The sequence below is a fragment of the Grus americana genome, chromosome 3 (genome assembly GCF_028858705.1).
Source record: "Grus americana isolate bGruAme1 chromosome 3, bGruAme1.mat, whole genome shotgun sequence".
Classification (NCBI taxonomy): Eukaryota; Metazoa; Chordata; class Aves; order Gruiformes; family Gruidae; genus Grus; species Grus americana.
Window position 1 is genome coordinate 77,703,017 of NC_072854.1, and position 24,726 is coordinate 77,727,742.

At 43.4% G+C, this 24,726-nt stretch overlaps 1 protein-coding gene across 1 annotated transcript in view; it reads right to left on the reverse strand.

The window, feature by feature from the left end:
- Window positions 1–7,974: 7,974 nt before the first annotated feature.
- Window positions 7,975–24,726, reverse strand: part of RPS6KA2 (ribosomal protein S6 kinase A2) — a 176,367-nt gene continuing 159,615 nt past the window's right edge. Inside the window, exons 17-21 of the mRNA XM_054820218.1 lie at window positions 24,228–24,389; window positions 19,569–19,645; window positions 16,979–17,096; window positions 15,714–15,851; window positions 7,975–15,314 (exon numbers count right to left, since the gene is read on the reverse strand). Of these exons, the coding sequence (XP_054676193.1) occupies window positions 15,189–15,314; window positions 15,714–15,851; window positions 16,979–17,096; window positions 19,569–19,645; window positions 24,228–24,389 (621 nt within the window). The 3' untranslated portion in view covers window positions 7,975–15,188. The remainder of the gene's footprint in view (window positions 15,315–15,713; window positions 15,852–16,978; window positions 17,097–19,568; window positions 19,646–24,227; window positions 24,390–24,726) is intronic.

Sequence of the window (24,726 nt, forward strand, 5' to 3'; positions counted from 1 at the left end):
AAGTGAAATAGATGCAAAATGGATCTGGAAAAAAATTTGCATTGCTGAGACATAAATATTGACAAATTAGCAGCTACAGTGATTAACAATCATTGTTGGCAAGCCAAGCAACAGCTGGGCAGCAGGAACTGAAGCAAGAGGTGCTACCTATAACAAAGTAAAACCAGTGTTTTGTCAGCATAGAAGACAAGCATTCCAGGCAATTGTTGCAATTATGACTGCTTTTCCCTGCCTTAAAAATCATGCCCCCACATCCATGTGAGAATCCCCGAATTGCTGTTTCTAGTACTGCACCACTGCATTGCTGGTACCCTTGAAGCAAGTGTTGATGATTATCTTGTGTTTGGGAAGGAAGGGATGAGGGCTGCTTGTTCAGTCAGCTGCACTCTGTACTTTATATTGCTCAATCGGGTCAGCTGGGGTAAGGGAACCTCTTCTTGTAACACCGCCTTGCAAAATTCTCTTCCTTCACTCAGTTAGGGAAATCTTCTTTTACAGTTAAACGACATATAATCACTTCATCACTGTAAGTATCATGTCCAGAGGAGCAGAGCAGGAGGGCTGGTGGTGCTCACTTGTCAGGCTGCACCTCCTAGCAGGTGTCAAACTGGGCTCAAAGCAGAGTTGGTTTCCTCATTATGGAAAACCTGTGTTGGTGGTGAATCCAACAGGATTAAAAAAAAAAAAAGTGGAAATAGTTTTCTATTCTGTTTTTAAAAACTACTTCATTTTTCTGAGGAAGGGGAATCAATGATGTGGCATGAGCATCTCAAGTAAGGTTGTGAGGAGATTTCCTTCCTCCATTACTGCCTTGGAAAGTGTCTGCTGAAATACTTGTATTCCATGAGGACAACTAGTCACGGGTTTTCTCCCAAGCTTTCTGTGTCCTTCCTAAGTGTTTTATCCAATGAAAATGTGCCACAGGTTCTAAGGAGGAGCCTAAAATCAGGGGTTTGATGGCAGAAAGTGAAGGGGTCAAAGTTGAGGCACACTGTTAATTAATGACAGTCATTTAAGCTATGTAATCCTTTCCTCAGGACATGTGGACTCCTGGGTCTTTACTGATCTGAATAAATATAAATTTAGTAGAACATGATAAAAATATAGGCTCCCAGCATATTTCACTATTAATAAATTCACTTACTATATTTAAATATGCTGTTTCCCGGTACCTTGGCTCTCCCCAGCCTAAATAATCCACGTGAAGCTGGAGGATGGCCAGGAGTGGGGGATCGATCCTGTTAGAAAAGTACAGTTTTGTGCTTCTCTCCTCTTCCAGCCCTTCCCCTATTAAAGAACAAGTATCCCAACTACTGCCACTGGAAGACCTTGAACATAAATATTGGTAGGCTTGATTTAGGGAAAACAGCAGATTAGCATGCTTGAGCCAGAAAGGCATGATTACACCAGGTCTCACTTTAGTCTAATTACAGTATCCACAGTGGTGTTAAATCTGCTTAAGTTAAGGTCAATTTTTTGCTTGATGGACTGAGATTTCTCCCACTGCCTGGTGAACTGTGAGAGCAAGATGGTATCTCGGATGCTGCTGGCCTACTAGAGGAAGCCAAAGGTTGTCTTTGATCAAATTGGTGATGCATATCCAGATAGGGACTGTGAAATCACCTTTGGCCTATTTCTTTAACAGGCTAAAAAAAGGGGGGAAATTTCAGTAGACTACAGTGGATAAACAAACTGTGGGCATACAAGATGAGTAACTTGAAGGTAAACATGCCAAAGTCCTTTCCAAAACTACTGGGATCAAAGTGAAATAAACAATAGGTTCTGGTGGACTTCTGCAAGGCCATTCAGGACTCAGCAGGGAGTCATTTAGGTTTATACAAGGTCTAACAGAAAAAAAGTACTGATTCAAGAGTGTGTACTTTTAAAAAAATAGACATATATACCCACATATGCATGTGCAAAAGTGAGATGGGTGGTTGTAGACAACCTCCAAACTCTCTAGCGCGGGTCCTTATCAGAAAGATTTTAAATCTTGTGCCCCACAGACATCTGAGGCCATCTTTTGTATGGGTATTGATCTTTCCTATAAACATTAACATTAGGTGGTGATGCTACAGCTTCAGATCACAAGGACTATAAAGAAATATCCTGGGTTTTTTCACTGAGAGCCTTATACATTAAATATGAGAGCCTACATCCAAAAGCCATGCAACACCTAGCTGCTGATCCTTGGCACCAGGAGTGGACTGCAGCATCTGCCCTGCATGCCCAGCTTTGCCATATGGGCCAGGAGGGGAGGGCTGGCCCTGCTAGAGTGGAAGCCAAACCTTTCACACTGAGCAGGAAGCTCAACAAAACCTAACCAAGAGGAAATTTGGAGCAGAGGAATACCCTTATCATGACACCACTCTGTGACTTGGGTGCTTCTTTCTGCTCAGCGTGTGCCTCCTGAAGGCTACACAGCAGTAGGTTTTTGCAACCTGCTGACAGCAGATCGTTCTTTTTTTGTGGAAAGCTCAGGAGGAGGCACTGTGAACATCATCTCATGTCATGTGAAAACCCTGTGGTTCCAGTACTTGCCAAGTGTGCTGCAGATCAGTTCAGGGAACACCAGCTCCTTCCTGAGGCTGGTGTTGGTCAAACCCACATGTCCCATGTCCTGGGAGCGTGACACAAGCTTCCGACTGTGTAGGCTCTTTGGGGTACAAAGAGGGACTGTCACCCCATAGTGGGGCACCCCAGTGGAGGTGTCTGTGCAGCACTCCACGCTGAGTGGCTGCTCTGCACAAATCTCTGCCATGTCACACTGCAGGGAGACTGCTCCAGCAATGTTTGTCACAGGAGGTGGAACAACTCTCACTAGATGTCATCTTTAGTATTTAGGACTGGTTAGGATTTTTTAGGATTTACCAAAAATAGTGCTAACATTTACAGTCTTGAAGCTTGGTGTGTAGGTGTGGTGGGGTGTTGTTTTCCCTGGAGAAGCTCATTCTTTCACTGTCACTATGCATTAATATGAACAGCTGCATTAGTTATTGATTATCTGCCTCCCTTCTTCCCTCCCTTTTTTTTAAATACCCAGGATACTGTGATTAGGATCTTGCAGCCTCTCTATCTGTCTACCTTGGGGGATATCTTATGGATGTGCAAAATCTGCATGAATTCAGTCATTTCACAAGTTATCACTCAGGTCCAGGCCTTGGAAATTTAGAATTCAAAGTTTTGTGGTCTAATTTTCACTCTCTTTTGAACACCTTAATTCTAATTGGAGAGCTTACTCAAGATTAAAGCCTTCTTTATCTCTTTGTACTGGAATGTCTCACTCATGTTTAACATCTGTTTAATAATCCTGTGGTTCACAGGATAAGTGCACTACTAATGCTATTGTAACTTATTTTTGTTTTAATGCAGTGGGGTTTTAACTTTTTTGGGGGAACTCCATTTACCCAGTCTTGCTACAGGTTTTAACCATATTGTGCCAATGGTGTGAAACGGTGTTCTATATTAATGTTATAGATAGTCGTAAACATCACAAAATTTCAGAGGGATATTCCATATTGTCAAAGACAGCAAAGATTCTCCTCATGTATCATGGTAAAGATACAGATTTAAACAAAGTTGATTATTCCAGTTGTTTGTGGCCTAACAGTCTTCAAATTAGTCTTTGGCGTTCACCCATCAATCCTGGGGAAACCTGATCTGTTCACTCAGTGCTGACTGCTTGTGGTAGGACAATATGAATGCATATCATATTTGAGGCCAAAAAAGACCATCATAACATTTAAATTGATTTCCGGATTACTGCAGACTGTTGAAGTCATCCACTTGCTTCCATACTAACCTTTTGTCTGCTAAGGTCTATCTACTGAAAGCCACTGAGAGGCACGGCAAACCCCTTTTCTCTTCTGATGCTTTCATTCCAATGAATAACCAGCCTCACTTTTAAAACCATGGCTACCTTATTTCCATTCTGCAGCAGTGTGGATTTTGCACCCAGACATTTGCCTGATTTTGTGCTCCAATCTGATTCTCTGTGCTTCCAGATTTGGATTCCAGACATGGGATTTTTCTCCCTGTGAAGATTCTTGTAGGCAATAATCAAATTGCCTCTCAGCCATCTCCAGGTGGAGCTGAACAGATCAGGGTCTTTAATCATCTCCATGGCAGGCATTTTGCATTTTTCCCTGCATCCAAACTATGAACCCTTTAAATATATTGAGTGATATTGGTGCATTTTAAAAATGACACTTGAGGCCTGAATGATGGTTTTTGTGCAACATTTTCTTACCTTTACCATATACTGCCTAATCTCTTATTCCAGTTTCCTTTAGAAGACAGGGATGAAGCTTCCAGTTAAATTGGCGAGCTTTTTCTGGTAATCCTTCACAGATCGATTTTTAAGAGTGTCAAGTACTTGATGATGATATTGACTGAAAGTGTTGAGATCGAAGCACTGGTGTTTAAGCATAGGATGTGGCCAATGGCAATGGCTCTTCCCCAGTTAGGCATCCTACTTGAAATGAAGCATAATCTGGAAGAAAGCTTCTGTGACTGAGGGGGCCACCCAGCCTGTTTCAGCCTGTTTTTAGCTGTTGACTGCATGACAGTGGATGTATTCCTGACTTGAATTGCTATAAATGGTATAAAAACATACCAAGTTTCAAGGTCATGTTAGGGTAAGACCAACAATTTCTGCATGTGTTGGTGGACATACTAATATATAGCTCACCCTGGCTCAAATGCCAGTGCTGTATTTTTCCTCACAGACTGTCCAGTGGTAGAAGAACATGGGGCCACTTGGAGACTTCCAGGAACTGAGGACTGTGCAAGTTGTGTGAATGTGTGTGTTGGATATCTGACATGAGTTTCACAGAAGGTTCCTGTCATTCCTGGGCTTGGGAGAGTAATAACGAATTTGCACCTGAATTGCAGAATAAGTAATCCTCACCTTTGCTCAGCTGATAATGCATTTTTTTTTGGCTGGGCCAAAAGCATGCATACATCTCAGCTGTGTGTTCCACTTTATTCCCGTCCATCTACGCACTCATCAAGGAGCATGTTGTTCATCCCTGGGCAGGGTTTTTACTCACGCTTATTAGTCCACAGACCCAATACAAAGACTGCAGCCCTGTACTTGACGTGCAGCTGCACTCAGAGTGCACTGCAGCAGGCTGGTGGTTGAAATGAGACCAGAGGTCCAAATAGCAAAAAAATCAGCACTGTCAGGAGTGTTTAAAAGCTGACAGGTCACTCTTGTCACTTCTCTGAAGTGAAATGCCGGTTGTTTCTGTTCTCTGTGTTTGAGGGTCCATTGTAACAGCCACTGTTTCTAAGGCTAAACCATTTAAGTACCAACAGGTGAAATAAATTCAGGTCTCTAGGAAAAGTCTCATGCTTAAATTCAATAACATTCTTTTCTTGGTACGCTGGTTCTGACTTCCAGGGCAGAGGGTTACTGACATTAGGGGATGACCTCCCCACTGAGCCTGACTCAGCTGAGGTCACTGCAGATAATAACAGTCGGCAGAGACGCATATCTGAAATCCACCCACTTGTCCAAGTGAAATGCTAAGGAAAAACACACCTTCGTGCTTCACGCTGACTGTCCCATTGGAGAAGCAGCTATACTGAATGGATAAGTAAAGCAAATCACTGGTTATAACGGAGTTTACAATAAAGAGCCCAGACAATAACGGGGCAATTGGAAAGCCTGGATAAATACACTGGACGTCACTGACTCTTCATATGCATGTCTTACCAAGGAGACTATCATTAAAATTGAAACCTGCTTTCTACAGTAGGGAAAGTGCGAGGCTTTGTGACTGTGGCTATTTTTACCAGTGATGGCAGAACTTGAAGGACAGGAAGAATCAATTAGTCAGGAGTCTGCCCAGCCAAAACAACGCACGGCCTCACCACAGACCGTGACTCACCAGCCTTTTTATAAACTAATTTCCTCAACAAAGAATGGAATTGAGCTCAGGCCAGCTTTGGTTGTTTAGAAAACAGTGAGGGCATCACGAATAGCTCTCCAGTCCATCTGGGTGAATGGACAGAGATCCCCTTATTCCATCTTACATCCAAACAGTGGGGGTACAACATCTTTAGCAGCTAGTTATCTGTGGTTAACCTGAACAGCTGGGCATACCCCAAAATCCTTGTCTTCAGCTCTTCTTCATAGCTTTTAATGCAAAATCTCTGCTGCTTGTGATCTTCAGACATTAGCCATTATTGTTACTACCTATTATTTGTCTTGCTGTAGTGCCCAGGGCCCTCAGCCAGCAGTTATGCTGCCCTTGAACAAGATGCTATTTAGACATACAAGACTTTCTGAGCCTCAGGACAATTCTCATGGTACACATCAAGTGGGAGATGGAAAGCGGGGGAAGCAGCCAAAGGTGAACTGGGATGGGATAGAGCAGGAGAAAGACATAAGGAAATGAATGTTGACTGAAGAGCCAGATTACAAGGGGGGGGAGGATTGTTGTTGATTTTTGTTGGTTTTTTTTTTTTTAAACAAATGCATTCATTTCCATCCAGGGGTAAAAAAAAAAGAAGTTACTTAACAGTGACTGCAGAGATTTAAGTTGGTTGCTGATGCAGATTTCCTGAAAGGCCCATGTCTTCTATCAGGCACTTGACCATATTCTGGAAAGCCCTCCTCTTTTGGAAGTAGCGTCAGTGCCAGCGAGTGCTACACCACAGAAGAGGTAAAGCCTCCAGGCATCTCATTTATTTGTTTTCTGGAGTTGGAGGGAAAGACTCGCATCTGCCAGCCCAGGGCCTGGTGTGCCACAGGGTTTCCTAGCTGTGTCCTCTGCGAAGTTATGTTAGTCAAGCACTAGCTGAACTTGTCTCATTCCTGATCATGGTCATGTTAAAGGAGGAATAGAAGGAAGAGAAAGCCTTTTTTTTTTCCCCCTCTCTCAGTTTTCTCATTTGGATGTTCTTTTATATGATTAAGATTCTCCAGAAAAGCTGCCTTTTTTTAACTACTGGGCCTATAAAGACAGGTGTACAGGAGTCACTGGTTTGCCTGCCAGGGGAGGCTATAAAAGCCACAAGATGGACCTGTGGGAGCAGAGCTGGTAAGGGAAAGGAGGAATAATTCGTGGTAGGCACTGGGATGCAGAGAAAGAGGATGGGGAAGGACATACATGCCTCCTAGTGATGAAGGACCATGAGGACTAAAGGAGCAGGAATGGCTGTTTCTTTTAGGGACAGAGAAAAGCAAGGAAGGACAGAAGTGGGAGGAGGACGGAGGCAGCTGGCAGGAGAACAGAGGCATGACACTGCCTATGGTCGGAGCAGAAATCCTATGAGTAACATGTTTGAAGTCCAAGTTTGTTTAGTTATACTTGCTTGGAACTGAATCACATGCAGTTTCCCCGTATCTGGTTCCACGTGCTGTTCCTGCAGGGAGCCTGAGCTGGACTCGCCACCTCTGTGATGCTGCTGGGGCTGATGGAAATCCAGAGACATGAATGCCAGTGTAGTGGTGCACAGGCTCAGACGTGGTAATGCCAGGGAAGCAGAACCAATCCCTCAAAGTAGGAGAGGCTGCTTTTGCTTTTGTGGTCACTAGTAAGTTCAGCAAGCAGAAAAGGCTCTGCAGGCTGCTTGCCAGCGACCAGCAGTTTCCAGAAGAACCATACCTCAGAAGATCTCTAAGGGACAAGGGAAATCCATGCCAGCTTGTGTGAAAATGCTCATTTGTCTGGCAGTGAAATCCCAAATTTGTCTGGTGCATGAACTGTCTGACCGATGAGGGTTAAAGGCTTACTTGTTGCTTTTCAAAGTGGAGGTTTGAATATTCAGGCTGCACAGAGGTAAAAGCTCCAGGTATAATTTGAAAAGGTAACTGTGTGCTTTTACCATGACCAACACATGGCATTCAAACATGGCCAGTGTTTGGGGACTGGAAAGGAATTATACAAAAATGAGCAGGATCCTTTTTTTTTCTTTTCCTTTTCTTTTTTATTTCTTTATAAAGAAAGGAAAGGATGGGCATGCCAAGCCAAAACGGCAGAGTACAGACAAAGGTGAGCACTGAGACTTCTCGGGGGCCATCCACAGTAAACTCTGGCCCTGGTAGGGCAGAGCTCCCTGTCCCTCCTGCCAGGAGGAACCCAGCATGCAGCCAGCCCTTCAGCACAATCACAGCTCTTTGAAGTTAGTTTGCACAGTTTCACAATACCGTCAGCCCACGTCACAGAGGGGCAGCAGCAGCTGAGGCCAGCAACAGTAGCAGCAGCAACACTGGATACAGTGCACAGAAAAAAGGGAGCAAAGAGCTTATTTGCAAACAGTTGTATGTAACAATATAGAAAGTCCAAAGATCATCATTCTGCTATAAAAATATTACACTTCATAAAACCATGTACTATAAAAAAAATCTATTCAGAAACGCTGGTAAACATAATAAATATCTGTACACCGGCTGCCCTTTTCATACAGGAAACATAAAAAGCGTGAGCCTCAGAAATCATCATTTGTAAACATGAATATGGAGCCTGTAAACAAAGTGCTAGATCATGGTTTATATTTTGTCAAACTCGTTTAATAGTGCCCAAGTAAACCCCTTGCACACATCATCACCTAATGGCCAGACTCCACCACTGCGCCCCGAAAGAGGACCCTGCGCTGAGCTGTCCCCCTCCTTTCACTGAAGGTGCGTATGGGTTAAAGGACTAATACAACAAGTGTGAGGGAGGTAAGATTTGGCTCTGAGTTGCAAATCAGAAACAATCTTTTAGCAACTGTTTTTCATCGTCTGCACTACAAAATGCTTATTTCCAGCCTCTCCTTTCAAAATTCTCCTTTATCAAAGAGGACATGCATTTTCCTCATTTGCCTTTCAGGCTACAGCATCTCTGAAAACCATGACCATCATCATATCCATTTAGGAGACATAATGCAGCACAAATTGAATTTGTAACTACATATACCTAAGCAAGAAGTAGTGGTTGTACAGTTCAACACGCAACATCACGGTTTATACAACACAGACTGATGCAAAGGGCCAAATTCTTAATTTTAGACTCTAAACTTTGGGCTGCAAAGCATTTCCATGTGCAAGCCTGTACTTACACGCATGACCAGATGCCTGGTTAGCTGGCTGACATGCATGTGTTGTAACCTAGTTGCACATGGAAATGCAAGGTCCAGGCTCACAAAACTTACAAATAGATTTTAGCTAAAATTTGGCTGTAAGAACTACTGTGACTTTATTTGCTCTGTAACATTCTTGTTCTGCACAGGCTTCTACCCACCCTCACCTAAATACTGAGAATTTTAGTTCTATACACAGTGAGAACCTTACTTTTAATTTCACTTTCTCTTCTAAGTTTAAACACTCAGATTTTTGCTACCTTTCAGAATACGAGAGGAAGCGCGATTGCTGCTTGTGCCCGTTGTGGGCAGACAGGGAGGGAGGGCTGTGGGACTGTGTTCACGCAGGAACTGAGGTACGAGAAGCAGCTTAGCTGCAATGTCTCGGGCCAATGCAGGGTTTTAGCAGCAGGGTCAGCTAGGAGGTAAGAATACACACTTCTAAAGGATTATGATGTATACTTTGAAACAGAAAAAGAAAATGGGCTTGCACATGTTCCTATTTTTAATGAACTATATTAAAGCATCTTCTTAACATTATTTTAGGCCTTTTTATTTTAATATAAGAAATATCAGAGGTGGTTGTCCCAGTTGTGCTGCTTGCCTATCTTTTAGGATTCAGATACGTGACCCTGGAGCACACGTGACTTGTTTAAAGGCGCCATCTGCAGATCTTCAACAAGAGAACTTTGCTTCTAAATATTTGCTTTGGCGTTTTTACACATATCTTAAGACAGAGCTTCAAAACACCTGAATGAAAATAATTTTCCAGGCAAAGCGATTTCATTTTCTGCTATAGTTATCTGCTTTATCTTCCTTTTTTTGTCTGTCTTACTCCTACTAGGGATCTAGAAAGCTGTAGCACTCCATAAAATCAGGAATTTCCTCTGTAAAAATGGGTGATTTAAAAACAAACCCCAGGACTTTTTCTATCCTCTTTATGAAGTCAATAGGAGCAAAAATACACACAATCAACATTATTTCCCCGTGGCATGTCATCTGTGGCCCTACACCTTCTGGTTACAGGGAGTTTATATGAACTTGTGGCAAATTTTCAGAAGCCTGGACTTGTCCTCCCCCTCTGTGCGCACAGCTTGGCACTGGTAACCCGCTGCTGTCCAAACATCCCATCGTTTATCGCCCTGACTCTAAGCCACACCTGGGCTCAGCTCGGCGTAACACAGAAACAGAGGGACAGAGGCGACACCGAAAGTTGTGGCTACACCAATGTGTTGGCGGCGCTGCTGGCAAAAGAGACGCTGTTGCTTTGCTGCTGTCCCCAACCACTTGTTCTGACGCGCAAACATTTGCTTTGCCCCGTGATGACCAGATAGAGGAGGTGTGAAAGGACAGCTGAGGTCAAGAGAAAGTGACTGCCTGCCTTTTTTAGCATCAGCACTGGCAATATGCCGGCATAAGCTCTGTGGACCGGTGGCATAAGAAAACCTTGTGGCACTCCTGACCTAAGAGATGATCCAAGCCCTGGCATAATTCACGTCATAGAGACACAGCAATTGCCATACTCAACTGAGGTCTGGATGTATTCAGATGTACCAAAGCTGGGTACAGGTTGTTAGAGTGAGCACTGCACTCGGCAGGCAAAACCACGTTGGCCTGTCCCTTAAAGATTTGCATCCTGATTTCTAATAGAGTCTGATCTACCCTGTAAGCCAACAGATTCATTTTTCCTTTCAAACTCAGTCCAAAGCATATGTTCAGCCATATGTCTGGCTAAGAAGAGTCCCAGTATTACATCCAGGGTTAAGTGAAGCACAGGGACACATAATCTGTGCTTTGTGAGCAACGTCATGTCACAACTTCACGTCACACAAGACGTGCCTCTCTGTGCCTGGGTTATCCCTAGTACCTGGGGCCATCTCAAGGAGCTGCTCAAGCTGATTTTCTGGAGAAGCAAACAAAAATCTATTGTCAGGTGGCTGCTTTTTTCAGATGTAGGAATTGATTACCAAGTGTCTGTGAGGGTCACTTGTGGTTTGATGAAAAAGTCATGCTTTATAAAAGCTATCTGCTGCTAAAACTTGCTCAGAAAAATTGAACAGACTTTAACCAAGTAGAAATTCATGGGGGACTGGGGGCAGGATTCTCCTTCTGGGCAGCATCTCCCAGACCTTTGCCATACACACAAGCTGCGGTGCTGCGTAGGAACTGGAGTAACTCTTCCCATGATCTTCTTCATCAGGGCCATTTGGCTTCTTCAAAGTCCTGGAGCTGCAGAGGTGGGGCCCAGCTCTGCAAAGTGTGGGGAGATGCCTCCTCCCTGCTGGGCAGACTCCTCTCTACTGAGCGGAATGACAGCTTTTGAAGTGGCTCTCCAGATAAGCTGGCTATGTCTGTGACAGACACTTCAGTATGCCTTGGACGGTCATTGCTTTGCGCACCTTGATGGTTCAGCAATTTAACTATACTATTTGTAATAGCCTAAGGCACTGGGTCACTTTGTGAACTAATAACCTGCAAGATGGTATTTTCTAATTCAAAGTGATTTTTAGACTTTCACAAGTTAAACATAACATTTAGTAGAAGTCCCTTAAGATTTAAAATAGCTATATATAGAGACAGGCTAAGCCTTTTTCAGTTTTCTCCTAGAAAGAATAAATGCTTATTGCTGAGCTATACTGTAGCAAGGAGTCTGGAAAGGAGATGCTGGTATTAAAGCAGCCGTAGCAGTAATTAGGCCATGACCATGTAACTTCACCTGGATCCAACTGGGTTGGGGGATGCGGCGGGAGCTATCAGTCTGAAATAATGAGTGCCAATGGGGTATTCCTCCCCCTCTGCCAGGAGGAATCCCCTTGGATTTGCTGATGGAGGCTCTTGTATTTCAGTCCAGGTGAGCTGGATCAGCAAGACTGACACTGGAAATGGTTTAATTGGGTTCATCTTGTCTGAAACAGGTCAGAAAACCCTCAGAAGAGCACCTCCCGTGGCAAACCTAGGGAGAGGGGGCTGATCTGCCGTGGGCCTGCATGGGGATGCACAGCTGGGAGGGAGAGGAGGCTGGACCGGACAGCTTCTTCCATGGGTGGGCACAGAGTAACCACTACCATTTTCAATGACAGATTTTTAAGAATGCTGCAGACAAAACTCTTCTGAGCATCACCTCAAGCACGGACCACACTTCTATCCTCACTTGGACAAGCTGGGATAGAGCATTTCTTGTGTATGTATTTACAGATACACACACATGTGCATACATCTGGATGCACTGGCAACAAAATCTTAATAAGCAAAACCCATTATATGTAATTTATAGGCTTATAAAGTAATTAATGAGCATCAACATGTATCATTCTGTACGTGGCCCAAACCTTGTATGGTTAATGGGGTGATAGCTGGTGGGTTAGAAAGGGCTAAATCAGGAACAGATTCAAACCATAAAACTTCATGAACAGCAGCATCCTGTAAGCTTGGCCTACAATAATATTCAGATGAAAAAAATGCTTAAAAAATTAAGACTGAGTATATCAAGAGGGGATTAGGCTGTTTCCAATGTCTGTGAAGAGAAAGCAAACTGAAGCAATGAAAGATGACCAGAAAATCTCAGGGGAAGACAAAAACTGTACATAATATTTACAACAGTCTTTCTGCCCATAGACAATACAATTACACTGACCATTAAAAACACATTTTGTTGAAACAGCACAAATCAGCTGGGACCCGAGAAAATCTGTCCCTCCCTCCAGGTTACCCGTAGCATCCTTGTGCCCACCTTGGTTTCTTCCAGGATAGAAGTCAATTCCATGGAAAAAAGGCCTGGGCAGAGCATTTCTGCATCAGCCAGGACATCCCCTGCCTGTGGACTCACCTCACAGTGTGCTGCTAGCAGAAATACATGAGACTTAACTTCTAAAAAGAGGAAAAGTGTAAAGGGGCAGCAAAAAGGTGATACTGAGCACAGCTTTGCCGGAGGAGAGAATGAGGGCTGCTGCGTATATAACCACAGACACACACCTGCGCGTGTTTGCACACATCAGTCCAAGCCGATTCAGCCACTGTGTGAAGTTTCACAGCATTGTTTATTCTAGAAAAGAGAAGGGCTTCGAGGAGAGCTGCTTTGCAGCAGTCCTCTGTGCACAGCACATAAACCTGAACATTAAATATCGGTTTAAATTATTAAGAATAAATTTAAATTTAAAAATAGACTAATGCAAACAAATAAAGTTCAGTCAACAGTGGAACAGAGCTAGTTTTAGGAAGCATATTGCTATAGCAAATGCAACGCCTTGTTCCTTTGGACACTCTGAGGCAATGAGCTGGTAATTCCAGTTCAGCACCGAGATGCACATACTACCCAGCTAGGCAGAGTTACCACCTCTAGCATATGAAGCTTCATGTTCACATTTTTCTTTTTTTTTTCCCATCACAACAGAAAAAAAGCCAACATAGCACATTAGCTTTTCCCACGAAGCATCCGAGGTGACAAAATTTACTTGGAAAATAAAAATTAACAAAAGCAGTACAAAGAAGAATCCTGGTCAGCTTGTGACCACCATAAGCCAAGATGGGTAAGAAAAAGAATAAAAAAATAGTTCACATCCGGCACCACAAACCTCGCTCACTTTCTTTGAAATCAGGGAATGAGAAAAAAGGTCCATTTTGCTGAGACCATTTCAATAAAGTTTTCTTCCCCTGAACCTGGAAAATCCAGGTACTAGGGTACAGAACTTTTGTTTTATATGTATATAAATACACATGTACATATTTATATAATATAAAAGCAGAGCATCCTCCCGTTTCTCCTCATAATTTATTATTATTATTAAAGCTTGTAACAGAGCTGGCTGGACTCTTCAGAAGTGGGTACTCTCGGCACAGACGTGGCACAGGGAGTTTAGCTCTGCTGGAGCAGAACAGCCAGGCAGGGACATGAAACGCTGGGTGATGGAGGCGGATTCGGGTGAGCAGCCAGGGAAGGGTACGGAGCAATGACTGGAAATGGCCTCCGGCTTGCTCTGGGGTGGCACTCCGGCCTGCCAGAGCCCTTCTCCGTGAGCAGACGCAGTGACGATTGTGGGAGGACGGCTGTACCGACGCACTCAGCCCCTCAGCAGCTCAGTTGCCCACCCACCCTCCTCTCTACCAGCCACTGAAGAGAGACTGTGCCTCGCTTTTAAAGGGAGTCCCAGTTTGCCCCCTAAGCACGTGCACGCTAGTTCCCTTTGGCAGCAGTGCCCACCACGCTGCCATGGGGCTCTTTGCCTGCTGCTGTCCTCAAAGTCACCTGCCCCGTTCCCTGCCTCTGCTCGGTTCCCCAGCCCCCTCACCTAGTCCTCCCAGACCTCCTGCTCGCTGGCTGAGACCAGACACCTTTTTGTCCCCTGATCCATAGGCTACTACTCACACTGTTTTACGTGAATGCTTTCCCACAGTCTCGTAAGACCCAATAATCTCCTCAGAGGACTGAGTTTTTCAAAGGTTTTCTGCTCCCGGAGACCTCTGAGTAAGTCAGGGCTGGTGGCATCCGCTCCTCGACCGGTGCTGACTTTGTTCCAGAGAGGGCAGGGGCAAAGTGCAAAAGATTTCTTGAAATCAGAAGGAATTTCCACCACTGACAGCTCGCTCTCCTTCCTGTTGTATAGCACTTATTTCAAGTAAGGTATTATTCATGTGTCTCTGCAGCCTTCACTCTTCTTGGGGTGAGTGGAGATCAGTAGATGTCTCCTGGTGAGCAGCCGAGCCACTTCATGATGTATGCTGGAACAGCTGAAAACATTCAAACCCAACTTCATAGCAAAAAGTGCTTTTCTTGAGAAACAAAATGAAAACAGTGTTCCCATGGAACATCTTAAGGACTCAAAAATAGTATTCCCTAGGGTAGGAAGGATGGAGCACACCTACTTTATTTAGCTTTATCTCAGTAAGGAAACAGAGCTACTGGCAAAATTGGCACATCTTTGTGAAGTTGTTAAACTCGGGACCCTGGCTGGAATGTAAAAGAAATGACGGAGCAAAGGAGAATTTTGCCTTACGCTGGGCTTCTGCTAGTTCTGGCGATTTCATGTGCAGGTTGTCCAAAAAAGTTCTGCTAGCCAAGTAAAGATGAATCTCTCAAATCATAAACTGTGGGTTTTCAAAGAGGCCTTTTGGGGGTACTGCTACAACCTGGTGGAGGTAAGTCTCTTCATGCCCCGCCGCTGAGCCAGACTGGAGGACAGTACAGGCTCCAGCCTTGGTGCCTGAGGTGCTCGGTTTAAAGCAAAGTAAGTGGCTGCCATTGCACCCTGTAAAACAGAGAAAGAGAAAATGCTGGGCTGAAATTCAGTTATTTGATGCTTTTCCCCTCCCTCTCCCTATTCAGTTTCCTGAAAAAAAAATATGGATGTGCATTGACAATTTCTATGAAATGATAACAACATTTAGGCTGGCAGACAGCTGAGGTGTGTCTGATTCAAAGCGGTGGGGAGCAGTACGTGCACAGAGTCCCACCGGCTCATTACAATGCAGCTTGAAGTAAAAATATCGAGCAGGTGACAGGTCAAAAATCTTTACTGTTAATATGGTACCACATTCAATTTGGCCTCTGTGGCAAATAATCTCAATTTCTCTATCATTTTCCAGAATATTTACAGAAATGAGAGCTCATTCTGGAAGGAGGGAAGAGGCAGGGGGGTAGGATGTACCTTCACCAGGTGAACATCCTGTCTGCTGAGTTGGTTTTGAGACAGATACTCCCTGTTCACTATCCATGGGTGTCTGAGGACTTGGACTGCTGTGAGGCGCTGATGAGGGTCTACATGAAGCATCTTTGACACAATGTCCTGGGTTTAGAGGAAGAAAACAGTAAAAGGGAAAAAGTAAGTAATAGCAGTGCAGGCTTTACTAAGATCTTCCTGGTGGCAGTGTCATCACCAGCATGTCCAATGGAGAGAGTGATGCTCTTTAGATATGCTTTACAGTTTTTAAGTGTAAAGTCTGATCTTCAAAAATTTCAAGTGTAATGTTCTCAAAAGATAATGTGGAGGGTATTCACCTTATTGAGTGTTAATTACTGGTGACTTCATAGGGGTGATAAACTCCACCTTGTCTAGGAATGAATCTCTAGGATGCCATCTGGAGGCATGTCCTCACTGACTCCAAAGCATGCTTACAAGACAAGCTTAGAAGAGAAATTTGACATTCAGGCAGCTAAATTTCAATGAGATCGGTTCTACCATGTCTGAGCATTTTCATTTCAAAATTGGACATCTGATAAAAAATTAATTGTGAGGCTTATAAGTATTGGTAGCAAGATGAATATGTTACAGTTTTGTATACTACCATTGTATACTACCGGTTGCTAAAAGTGAAATCTCTCACAGGTATCTCTAAATCCTGTCAAAGTTTCTGAGTAATGCCAGGCAACTGGAAGCTTGCCAGCTTTCCTGCCCATCTGCCTGCCTCATAGACCAGTGCACAGCTTCATGCCCAAAAGTCTCAGCACCAGGTAAATTTTATCTCCTGGGGTTTCCATGCTTTGTGATAGGTGCGCAGCCTAAACTGTGAACTGTACGGGACTTAAAAACGCTAGTTTGTAAACTGCCTGCTCCTGGTTAACTGTGAGGAGCAAAAAGGTGATTCACATATAGACCATGAATTTGTGGCATTGACTATCCTACACTTCTTTTAAAAGTTTAATTGCACCAAAAGAGGGTTCTGTGCTATTTAAATCTCAAAAGCATTCGCAATTGATGGTGGTATATTATGCTTTAGTTTAATGAAATAAACTACCTAAATTCCTGACACATTATTTCATGCGGAGTGGTAGAAGCATAAAGAAGCAAGCTTTTATTTCATGAGGCACTGAGAAATAACCCTTCTGGCTATCTCTCTCTTAAGTTTGTTACAATTGTAGATTGCAAGCCCATTTCAGAGAACAAGAAACAAGTCTGAGAAAGTGTTCACTGACCTTTGCAGTGTCTGATACTGAATCCCAGTTTCCTCCTGTAAGTGCATATTTGCCGCTGCCAATCCTGGCCAGAATCTCCTCTGGGGTGTCGTCTGGTCCATTTGCAAAAGGAGTGAACCTATTTTAAAAAAAGAGGAAAAAAATACAGTGTAATTTGCAAGTACATGAGTTCTAGGATCTAGTGCTAACTGCCACCAAATACAATAGCAATTTTGTTCCAGAATGGACCACAGACATCACTGCTTCATTTTCACTCAAACTATACAGTCCGGTGGTTCCTCATATTAAGTTGTTCTGCAGAGGAAAAGACTGATTCCTTAACTGGTTTTTTTTAAATTTTGTTCTGTTTTCATTTTTTAGGAATGAAATATTCCTTTGAAAAAACAGACAGGTTTTTACCCCTTTAATTGTTTTAACTCTGCTTTATTGCCAATAAAAGTACCTCGATAATGACAAGAAAGGATAAAAATAATAAAACAAAAAATGGGATCTGAAACAGAAAAGAGGAAAAGGAAAAAGAATCCTTTATAATCTATTTTGCAGTGCTTTGTTACCCATAATGTGCAAGTCTGTTGGGTAAAATAAATGATCTGCAATAGGTTACTTCATGATCTAGCCAGTAAGAAGCGACTAGTAACACGCACCCGGCTTTACAAAATGTGTGTCACATGCAGAGGGCACACTTCTTGTCTGATAAGAATTTTTGCAGCTGACTAATATCTACCGGGCCCAATTTTACTCTGCAATCTTGAACAGCTTTCTAGGTTTAGAAGAAGGGGGTATTGGGATTTTTATACTTTTTCTTCCATCTGTCTTTTATCTTCTGAAAGCTTGCCAGTTTGTTTTTGTGTCGTTAAACAGTTGGTTTGGCCACAGCTTCCTGTCCCACCCGGTTTCTAACTGCACATTCAATTCCTCACACTGTATTTTCTAATTTTCAAACCCATGTCAGATTTCACAGAAGTTCAGCCCCAATAGACACGTAATATTACTGCAATCTGTAACTACCAGGAGGGATGCACTAAGAGTTAAGGACTGGCTAAAGCTCCAAAGTCTGTCACTACCTGCATTAACAGGATCTAGGCCTGCATTACCTGCTCTAGTCCTGGCTGTCTGAGCCCTCTCTGCTCACAGGGATGATGGGAGGAGAAGAAAATCCTGGTTGCAAATAGTCAGTTCCTACTAACTCTCCCCTGGTGAGGAAGAACAGGACCATCTCTAAATGCAGTGGTGGCACCTAAGAAGTCAGCACTTCTCAACTGTTTGCATTACTCTTATTTTCTCTTGTAAGTGCAGAAAAAAGTGAGATACAAATTAATAGCACCTGTCGGCAAATTTAATATCCACTAAGTTGTGCAATTGGTATTTCAGATTCAAATATATTGGGATTTTTTTTTCACATTTAAAAAAGAAACATTTTGAATACAGTCAGCTAAAAAAGTGTGACTGGGGAATGTGTTGATTTTATTTTACTGATTCTGATTGTGTATGGCTGCAAATCTATGGCATTAGCCAAATAGAAACAGGTTTTTGGAGGTGCCAGCAGACTGAGAGACTACCCAGAAAGTCACAATTTATTTCAGCTAATGGTGAACACATTTGTACTCCGGAGTTTCTATCCCATCTAATTTGTTCCTGGCACCTTTTCTATAACCCGTGAGGCAAGAGGCACAAATAACAGAAAGGTAGGGTCCAACTCTTTGTTTTTTGTATAAATCTAGGAATGAATCCAAGCTTCTTGCCACAGCTGAATGATCATGAAGCAGATTAAAGACCTGTGAGAGGTCATTGAAAAGTTTCAAGCTGCACTTAGGTATGATAAATGTACACATACCATACTTTGAGAAAGGAAATTTTGGGGCCTGATAACTCCAGACTGGGTTTGCTCACTGTGTTTCCCATTCACCTCAGCACATCTTATTCCCGTCCTTCACTGCTTATTTCAATCTGTCTCTTTCTCTGGGTCTTCTTGTGTCAATATTTAACTTTAGCCAACACATCGATAGCGGGTTCCTTGCCAATTACTCCCCAAAAGTTACTGCTGCCTGTTGCTGTTCTTGCTGGTCCGTTCATTTACTTTCTGTCCTTTCTGCAGCATATTTTTCAAACAGCATCTGGAAACTATGTTTAGGGTGGGTTTTTTAGCCTTTAAAGGTGCTCAGATACCTTGATAACAACAACAATAGAAGAATGAAGCTGAAGAGGATACATGTATTGATAGAAATGAATGAACATCCTCTTACAGATAAGGTGAACATGATCTGCCTCTTCATACTCCTACACTCCTCTCCTAGTGTAAAACTTTCACGCTGTGTAAACGGTGAGTAGCCTTTTAAGAGTCCACGCTTATGGGCACAGGCTGTCAAAAACCTAAACAAGTTGTAAAGTGTCAAAGACATTTATGCATTCTGGGAAAACTTATTCTAATTCTAGGTCTTGGCATCTATTTTCTTGCCTCATACAACCGAGCACATTTCTCAAAGGAGGCCAGACAGTTTGCTGTCTCTCCCTTGACTCCTTTCTGGCTTATTCAGTGCTGAAGTACTGAGCCCACTGGAGACTGCTGCTCTAGGAAAAACTCTTCACTCACCCTGCCAACATGGTATACAGTAGGATCCCCAAGCTCCAGATGTCACAGGCTGCGTCGTAACCTTGGCGTTTAAGGACCTATGTGAAGGAAAGAGCGAGACAAAAATAGGTTAATTTGCATTCCTGAATTTTTAGCTTCCGGTCTTCAAAAAGCACCGATTAGTGGTTGTATCTGCTGACATTTCCAGGGCTTGCCCTCGTATCTGGCTGCCTCAGGTGCAAAATGTTCAATAGTGGTGTGGAGCAAGGTGAAGCCCCGGCTGGAGCGAGCTGGTTAGTGTTCAAGCCCAGCACAGGTGCCACCTCCACAGTGACAGAGATGAGTGCAGTTTGCTGGAGGCTCTGGGAGCCTCTCTGACCATCTAACACGCAGCAATGCAGAACAACCCACTCTGCTTATTTCAGTGTTTTAAAATACTTCTTTAAAAAAGCTAATTAATACTTTGAAACATGAAGGTTACCAAGAACACTGTGGATGCAACAAGTGTAGGGCTGAGTGACAGTGATAAGCTCAACTTGGATTTGATACAACAAATGGATGCACACTAACGCATATCTAATGTCAGACTAGTAAAGAAGCATGACAACTGCAAAGAAATCTAAAAAGCTGATTCTTATCTTTTGTATTAAGAAAAATGGCCACATTTAGACTGGACTTAACAGATAATAGGCGAAAACTTGGTCCCTTTTCCCTATGGGGAAAAGAAGACCCATGGTATTCAGCAGAGGTCTGACCAATGGGTTCAGTGTTGGTACAGGATGGTGAGTTATAGCAGTAAGGATAACATCTGGATTTCATTTATGCTAATGCATACTAGAAGAAATGCCTATTTGAATCAATGCAGGTCCAAGTGAAAGTGAAATCACCAACTGAGGCAGCATTGCTGAGATTAGGGGAAGAACTTTGTTTCTGTTTGGCTCAGAAAAGCTCAGGGACCACCTCCAGATCTTCAACTCGCTCGTAAAAGCAAACTACCCTTCTGTTTATTCAGTTCTGATATACAAAGAGAGTTTTGTTCCCTTCTGATGGATCAGTAGATCCATTAATTTTTTGCAAAGCACATGAAAAAGGAATGTACAAATTCAGCAAGTCTTTCTCTGACCTGCAGCCTTATTACCCTAGAGTGACTTCAGCTATCTGAAGTTTATCACAGAAAAGACCAAGCACTGCTAGGAAAAAACAGTTTCAGAAAATGTTGCCTTGACAGATTTTACAAATGATGAGTGGTAAAACAACCATCTGCCAGGTATGCTGCTGAGTGAACATTTGCTACCTTGCCTTGGGTTTGCGTGGCAAGGTGTTTTTAATATTTGGTTTTATATCTCATTATCCTACTCTGGTTTGATTGGTAATAAATTAAACTAATTTTTCCCCAAGTTGAGTCTGCTTTGCCCATGATGGTTATTGCTGAGTGATCTCTCCCTGTCCTTTCTCGACCCATGAGCCTTTCATTATATTTTCTCCCCCCTGTCCAGCTGAGGAGGGGAGTGATAGAGCAGCTTTGGTGGGCACCTGGCCTCCAGCCAGGGTCATCTCACCACACACCTGGAAAAAAAAATGGAGAAAAAGCTGCATTTCCTCCTGTTGACCAAGCTGGTAAAATCCTGCTTCTGCCTCTCTCTCTCCTGCATATCACATCTCTCTCTGGCTGTTTTAATTGTTTCTATTTCTTTAGTTCCTGCATTAATTCTCGTTATGTTATGTTAGTTCTATGGGAAAAATTTCTTTGCTATTTGACTAACTCACTTGCTTCCTGCTTCACCCGTGAGACTGAATACCCAACATTTACCTTTGGTGTGGCCATCCTCTTTGCTTCTTGAACAGTTACATTTTCATTGCTGTCACTTTCTTCCTCCAATAACCAAGGACAATCAATTCCAAGGCAAATGACAGAAAAATGGGGCAGTGATGATGTTTAGTGGAGCAGGGTATTAAGCAAGTGGTTGCACAACCCCAAAATGATGGGCAGGTGTCGCTGCATGCTATCATTCAGTTTGCAAGAACACTGCTAGGTAACAGGAGTGTTCACTCTGTGCCAGTGTCTAGGGAAAGCTTTGCTGGGAATTACTTTTTATCGACAGCAACTTCACCCCGTGGATAACAGTACAATCTAGTGAGAGTTATCAGTGTTGCTGCTACTTGAAAATGTCTCCAGCAGATTTGTGCAACTGTGGTTAAAGCGAGAACACCAAGCTGTCAGGAGCAAGCATGGGGAACCTTGGCCAAAAAGATTAGTGTTTGATCTAGGGGGCAGATATTATCAAACAGGAACAGGCATCTGTCTTAGAAATAAATCAGTCAGGGAAAGAGCTTTGCAAAGGATGCAGTGGTGTCCTGCTCTAATGGATGCTGAAGAATTTACCACCCGTGAAGGGGTTTAGGTCACCTTGTGAATTTGGCGGGATCTGAAATACAGCCATGAGCTGGTTCTTAGATCCACACAGAGCGGAGTGTTGTGGTGATAAACTTCCTCTGGGTTCATCCAGTTCTGATAATAGCTCAGATGTTTATCCAACCCCCTTTTATTTCTATAGGCTTTGAATTATTGCATTAACAATGTTACAAATATGGGCTTTTCTCAGTTGTGACACAGGCAGGGATGCATATGGGTATGAAAACTAATAACCAATCTCATCATTCCAAATGCCAAACCAGTAGTTCTTCACGGATTTTGGAGGAAAACTGCACAACAAAGGATTTTTACTTTATCCAAAAGGACCCAACTGCATCATTAGGGAAACAGCGGCTGCGTTTTCCCTCCTGACCCAGCCTGGCTCGTCACTCCCTGCGCGCAGCGTGACTCGCACTAGGTGGCAGCGTGTGTCTTTCTCGCTCATCTTTGCTCATGTTCTCATCTAAACCCCAAATTGAACGTTTCCAAAATAAAGGGAGATCCAAGTGGGCAAACATGTCCTCCCTCCAGTGCCACCGTCCTCCTGTGCCATCAGCTCAGCTGACTTTCTGCCTTCTCGTTTAGTTTCATGGGCGTATGGCAGGGGCTCAGACAGGGAACGTGAAAGTCAAGTCTAGGCTGGAGGGCAGCATTATCTCACAGGTAAAATGTAAAAGCACTTAAGGCTTTATGTAAGCTCCCTGCCAGTCCTGGTAACGTTTCAATTAATCTCCAACGTTTCCTGCATTAGCAGGACCTGTCTTACTCATCACAAACGTCTGGGAGCGTGATTTCTGCTTTCAGTTCAAATCAGAGGAGTCTGATCAGAAACCGCATTGGGCTGGCAACGTTTGTGATTACAGACGCTATACGAAATAGCCCATCATGCAAAATAGCTACACCTATTTTAAGCGCATTGTATCTTGGAGACAATCCGAGTGCTTTAAATCTTGCAAACATGATTTTTTTTTTGTTTGTTTTGTTTAGAAATTGAACTGCTGTGGTGCCACAGAACTTTTTTTTAAACGTATTTTGATAAATTTTAAGCAACTCATTCCAGTTTCTAAAATGAAAATCCAACCAAACAGCAATAAAATAACAAACCAATCTGTCTTGGCAATGGAAGATTTTTTGCTGAAAAAATCTGCTTTGAATTTATACTGCCCCAGCAATGGTCTCAATTTAACAAATTCTCCTTTGGATGCTGGAAGGCCGTGATTCCTGTAACTTTTGGTATCACAAAAGGACCTTGTACAGGAAGATCACCCCATTTTTCTCTTCCCAGTTACATACCATGCAGATGACCATTAGATGGAGGAGAGTTATGAGGAAGAAAAGATTGCTGAATGATGCCAACTTAGAGACAGTGATACCTGACAGTAGAAGACAGATGAAGTATTGCAAGGCAATGGATTGTTATTTTTCTTATAAGGACCGTAACAACCAGAGGAAGACACGCATTTGAAGCTATGTACTGCAAATACTAAAATTGCTGATAAGCATCACTCCAAGAAATGGACAATTACACAGGAAATTAACCTCTTGCTCCTTCATCAGAAGGAAGCAGCTACGAACATCTCAAGGGTCAAATACAGCAAACAGCCCAAGCCATTCAAACAGCTGTGGGACCCAAACCCACTCCCGTGGGGCTGCATGAAAGGAACAGCACTTGCCAGAGATGCAGAGCCACCTCTCCCTGTGGTTGGGGCGAGCTGTTTGGTCTGCTTCCATTTCCCCATCTGTAAAAATGGGAAAGCAGCCCTTTCCTACATCCCCCATAACAGAGGGAATTGGTACTAGGAAAGCCCAAGGGGAGAGATGTTTCTTCAGCTCAATGAAGTCAACAATGAGGCTCCCACTGACTTCAGCATGGTAAGGATTTCATGCATGGATTTTTCTTTTGAGTCTTATTCCTGACATCAAGATTTCCCTCTTAAACCTTATCCCATTCCGACGCAGTGCACTAGGGGGGAAGCAGTCTGAGCAGAAGCATCTAGAGAAAAAACCGGTATTTATCCTTGTAATGAGCCAAAGCATTGTGTATGTCAGCCCAACACAGACACCAGCTTCTGTCAGGAGATAAACAACTGCCCTGACAAGACCAGGAATAGGACAGTTATGGTAATAGAGGCTGTGTGAGTGCCAGTGCCGGGAGCCTGGTTTCTGCCTTGCTCCTCTTGTAAAGGCAGCGAGGACAAGGGGGAGAGGGAGGAAGGACAGCCTCCTAGGACATGCTCTTTACTCACGGCTTTGAAATGTGATCCTACCTCAGGGGCCACAAAGTTGGCTGTGTAGCAGGGAGTCATGAGCAGCCCGTTCTCTGCTCTCAGTTGCTTGGCAAACCCAAAGTCACAGATCCTGATGGAGTCTGGGTTTCCTGACTCATCCATGTAGAGGATATTACTTGGCTTGAGATCTCGGTGCACCACCTTAAGAAGAAAGCAATGAGTAACAAGTGAGGAGAGGAGGTCAGGGAGCATCCAGGCTTGGCTGCCACTTCTGGTCTGCTGGTTGAGGTAGGTCAAGAGCTCATGCAGAAAATATTTAAATTTTGGAGAAAAGTTGCTTAAAAGCCTTGAGCAAACAAAGGAAAAAAAAAAGATTCAAGTCTGTTAAAATCAGAAAAGAACATGTTTGACAGCATCTGCTGGTGCATTAAGATGGAGGCTGCTGCTCTCGGGGAGGGGGGGGGGGGCACCTTTCCTGAGGGCAGAGGGGGTTGCTGTATAAACACCATGGTGTCAGAGTCTCCTGGAACCTGATGGC